The following is a 4771-nucleotide window of genomic DNA, read 5'->3' as shown; positions in this document are numbered from 1 at the left end:
TGTGTGTGTGTACAGTGATGCTGTATCTATGGGCAGGGTGTGTGTGTGGTGGTGGCAGGCACTGTGTGTAGGGGCAGTGTGTGTGCGGTGGTGCTGTATCTAGGGGCAGGCCGTGTGTGTGGTGATGGTGGCAGGCAGTGTGTGAGTGCGGTGGTGCTGTGGCTAGGGGCAAGGTGTGTGTGTGGCGGTGGCAGGCACTGTGTAGGGGCAGGGTGTGTGCGATGGTGCTGTGCCTAGGGGCAGGGTGTGTGGGGGGGAGGGGCGGTGGCAGGCACTGTGTGTAGGGGCAGACACTGTGTGTGTGCGGTGGTGCTGTGCCTAGGGGCAGGGTGTGTGTGTGTGGCGGTGGCACTGTGTGTCGGCACAGGATGGCTGGGGTGGGGGGCTGGTGCCCGCTCCCGGCTGGGGGGGGCGTCTCTGTGCGCCCACGAGCCGGGCTCGTGCCACAGGGCTAAGGCAGCGGCCGGCCCAGCAGGTCCCGCGCCGCGCCGCGACTGCCAGGCAGGTGGCCGGGGCGGGAGCTGAGCAGTGCGGAGCCGGGGAGGGGGCTGAGCTCCTGACGCTCCGCCGAGCGCTCGGGGCCGGGCGGGAAGGACACCCACCTACGTCGCCTTCTGGTGGGGTGTTTCCCCTCCTCCTTTTCGTCGCTGCTGACGCGCCGCTGCCTATTAATCATTCACCAGCCGGAGAGCGGCAATTAACGCCGCTCGGCTCGGCTCGGCGGCAGCACCTCACTCGCTCCCCATGCCAGGCTCGGGCGGGAGACAGCGCCGCGGCTCCGCCAGCATGCCGAGCCGGGCGGGCGGCCAGCGCCGGCTGCTGTGAGCCCGCGGGAGGGGAGGGCTGGGCTGAGGATGCTCCCCAATGGCACCTGCCCCAGGCTCCCGGGCGGTGCAGGTGGAGGCAGCGGCAGTAGCGGCGGCGCGAGCGGAGGGAGCTGCTGTGGCAGCGGCAGCGCCGGCGGGGTCCTGGGGGAGGCAGCGGCGGGGGGCATGGAGGCGGGCGGCAGGAACTCGTCCGGCGCCCCGAACGGCACCCTGAGCGACTCGCAGGGCAGCGCCATCCTCATCTCCTTCATCTACTCCGTGGTGTGCCTGGTGGGGCTGTGCGGCAACTCCATGGTCATCTACGTGATCCTGCGCTACGCCAAGATGAAGACGGCCACCAACATCTACATCCTCAACCTGGCCATCGCCGACGAGCTGCTGATGCTCAGCGTGCCCTTCCTGGTCACCTCCACCCTGCTGCGCCACTGGCCCTTCGGCTCGCTGCTCTGCCGCCTGGTGCTCAGCGTGGACGCCATCAACATGTTCACCAGCATCTACTGCCTGACGGTGCTCAGCGTGGACCGCTACATCGCCGTGGTGCACCCCATCAAGGCGGCCCGCTACCGCCGGCCCAGCGTGGCCAAGATGGTCAACCTGGGCGTCTGGGTGCTCTCCATCCTCATCATCCTGCCCATCATCATCTTCTCCAGCACGGCGCCCAACAGCGACGGCACGGTGGCCTGCAACATGCTCATGCCCGAGCCCACCCACCGGTGGCTGGTGGTCTTCGTGGTCTACACCTTCCTGATGGGTTTCCTGCTGCCCGTGGTGGCCATCTGCCTCTGCTACATCCTCATCATCGCCAAGATGCGCATGGTGGCGCTCAAGGCCGGCTGGCAGCAGCGCAAGCGCTCCGAGCGGAAGATCACCCTCATGGTCATGATGGTGGTGATGGTCTTCGTCATCTGCTGGATGCCCTTCTACATCGTGCAGCTGGTCAACGTCTTCGTGGAGCAGGACGACGCCACCATCAGCCAGCTCTCCGTCATCTTGGGCTACGCCAACAGCTGCGCCAACCCCATCCTCTACGGCTTCCTCTCGGACAACTTCAAGAGGTCCTTCCAGCGGCTCCTGTGCCTCAGCTGGATGGACAACGCCACGGAGGAGCCCGTCGATTACTACGCCACCGCCCTGAAGAGCAGGGCCTACAGCGTGGAGGACTTTCCCCCCGACAACTTGGAGTCGGGGAGCATGTACAGGAACGGCACTTGCACCTCCAGGATTACCACCCTCTGAGGAAGCGCATAGCAGCCTCCCGCCGCCCCCGAGGCGCAGGGCAGGCGGGAGCTGGGGACTGCGGGCGGGTAGGGTGGGGGTGGGAGTGGGGGTGGGGGGGTTATTATTCTGTTTGGAAACAACAGAGTTGGGCACGAAAAGGAACAACAAAGTGTTCCCTGGCCTTCTGCCCCTCACCCCACCCCCTCTGTATTTCAATTGCGTTGTGTTTGCTGATGCTACTACCCCCTAGTCAATTATTAACTGCGCGCCCCTCAGGTGGACTTTAGGTTCCTCAGTCTGTTGCTTCCTCCCCGTTGTGTTTGATCAGCGTGTGTGTGGGTCAGTGAGGTCTCCTGTTGACTTTCTCTGTTTCTTTTTGTACGCGTCCCCCCCCCCCCCCCCCGCCTTTGGTTCACTTGCCATTGTAGTAGCACATCGATGTGCTGCTCTTTTCATGGTCGTGTTGCTTGGTGTCTAATTGTTCCACCCCTTTGGAAGATACACTGTTGGCTGCAGACTTTGCCCCTTAGCAGCCATAAAACAGGAGGCGATGTTCTGTCAAAAGCTAGGAAATCGCTCAGTTTACATGCCACAATTTAACCCAATCCTTCCTAGCTGAAACCAACACTGATCGGAAAAGGAGACAGGATTTCTGTTCACAGTAGAACTAGAAAAGGTCCGTTTCCCCCAGCTGCAGGGAAAGAGCAGACAAACCTTCATCCCACACAAGGGAGAGGAAAGCTCCTATAAAAGGGACAGGCAAGCTCAATAAATCATATTTCAAATAGAACAGAACTTCAGTTCTCTCTTTCTCTCCGGTAAGAATGTGAAAAGATAAGGGAGGGGGAGAGTTGGGGGACGCAAACCACTAGAACTGAGCTCCATTGAGATTTGGCATTCAGTGGCACTCAAGGGGAAATGGCAATCCCTATGGAAATGGCAACGAAAACCCTTCCTAAGAAAGAAATGCGATTATTTCATTATCTCAGGGCTGCCCAGCAGGCTGCTGATAAGAGAGAGATATACACCGCCCCGTGACTCGCATGGAGCAGAGTATTGGACGGGGAGGTGTGCAAATAATGAAGTTTAAAGGGAGCACTAGACTGTGAAGCTATTGTCCTGTGCGTGTTACGCTCACCTGAAACAACTCTACAGGGAATAAAAGAGGCGCAAGCTGTGAAGGACAGTCGGTCTGGCCGCTTTTGCAGTTCGAACCACATAGAATAAGAAAGGTTTATTGCCGATCGTTCATCAGGCTTTGAAATACTTATCAGAAACATACACCTGTCTGTTTAATAATAGGTGTTACCTAGCCCCACTTTGCATCGCTCCTAAACTGAAAGGGGTTTATGTATCAACAGTGTAAGCTACATTACCGGTGCTTCAATATATGTTTGATTTTGATTGTCTTTATGTGTGTGCTTAATATGTTGTTTGATTTCAGAATTTTGTTTTGTTTTGTTACTGTGTCATGAAAATGTTCTCTTTGAAGCAGTTTATTCTATGTACTGAAGTCTTGGCGGCCACATACAAGGGGGTGCATTTTAAAAGGGTGATGTTCAAGAAGGCTCCTCCTGGAGAAAAAGATTATAACCTTTTTCTAGGCCTTCTTTTTCCATTGTTTCCCCACACCAATTCTTTTCCCTGTCTCTTCTCACTTTGATCATGCACATTTCAAAACTGAGAATATTTTTCTGATAGAAAAACAGTGCTTTCCTATTGGATAAATGATGATGGAAAGCGAAATCTAACATTTGTTCCCCCTTTAAAGATTATCCCAACCTAGACATATCAGTAAAGATTACGGTGACACAAGCAATTCTGCTTACTGTTCTTTATTGCATTCCTTAAAACAAAACTAATGTCAGAGACAGTGGGCTAGCACACTTTTACCAAATCATCTGTCTAGCACCACACTGTGTATTATAGGAATAACTACTGGATATAGGAAGCAAAAGGATAAAACCCTAAAACACCTGTAAACACTGCCTACTAATTGCTGTATTACTTGTTGAATCCAAATAGAGTTAATACTTAACTTACTAATGTGTCTAGCTCTTTGGGGGGCTCAGTATGGTTCCTTGATGAACTGTAGCATGAACTTTTCTTAGGAGCAAAAAGCATCAGGCCATTTTGCAAATCTCTCCCACCAAAACATCAGATATTGTCAAATGAATGTATAAATTCTAGTATCTCAGCAAGGACCTGATCCATAGTCCATTGAAGTGAATGGAAACTCTCCCACTGACTTCAGTGGGCTTTGGCTCATCCCCTTTTGGTTTAAAAAATAATTGCTAATGTGGATGCTGTTACATCCCTATTAAAACATTTTGTGAAATGCTTTAAAATCTGTATGATTTTATTCCTTTTTACTTTTTAGGGGACCACTCATTTAAAAAGGACCTTCAAATAATTTTAAAGGTAATTGCTAATTTTACCTTCATTTATAGTTTAAAAAAAAGAGAGAGAAATTTCTCTTTTACAGTCTTCACTAACATTTCACTGAAGACAGGCATTGCATTGTTTAAAACAGACAAAAATCATAGGGTGCCATGTTTACATTTTTAGAGCTTCATTTCAAATTGTGGTCATTGTTTCCTTAAAAAGGTATCAATCTAGTGCTTTTATACTGTCACTTTACCCAGCAATACTGTAATGCAGTGTTAGCTTAATAAAAAGATATATTATACAGTACTCTGCAATCTACTTTTTATTGTTTTTCTGCA

The 4771-nt window shown here is 52.5% G+C and overlaps 1 protein-coding gene across 1 annotated transcript; it reads left to right on the top strand.

The window, feature by feature from the left end:
* The first annotated feature begins 618 nt into the window (after positions 1 to 618).
* SSTR1 (somatostatin receptor 1) lies at positions 619 to 2122 on the top strand. Its single transcript, XM_039538959.1, has one exon. It carries the CDS (start codon positions 855 to 857, stop codon positions 2061 to 2063), a length of 1209 nt encoding a protein of 402 aa, XP_039394893.1. The 5' UTR covers positions 619 to 854; the 3' UTR covers positions 2064 to 2122.
* The last annotated feature ends 2649 nt before the right edge of the window (positions 2123 to 4771 follow it).

This window comes from Mauremys reevesii, linkage group 4, assembly GCF_016161935.1.
Source record: "Mauremys reevesii isolate NIE-2019 linkage group 4, ASM1616193v1, whole genome shotgun sequence".
Taxonomy (NCBI): domain Eukaryota; kingdom Metazoa; phylum Chordata; order Testudines; family Geoemydidae; genus Mauremys; species Mauremys reevesii.
Note: the sequence above shows the minus strand (reverse complement) of the source record. Positions and strands in the feature narration are given on the sequence as shown.

Bases quoted from the DNA above. Each gene is read 5' to 3' on its own strand.
- SSTR1 (XM_039538959.1), top strand. From the start codon at position 855: ATGCTCCCCAATGGCACCTGCCCCAGGCTCCCGGGCGGTGCAGGTGGA.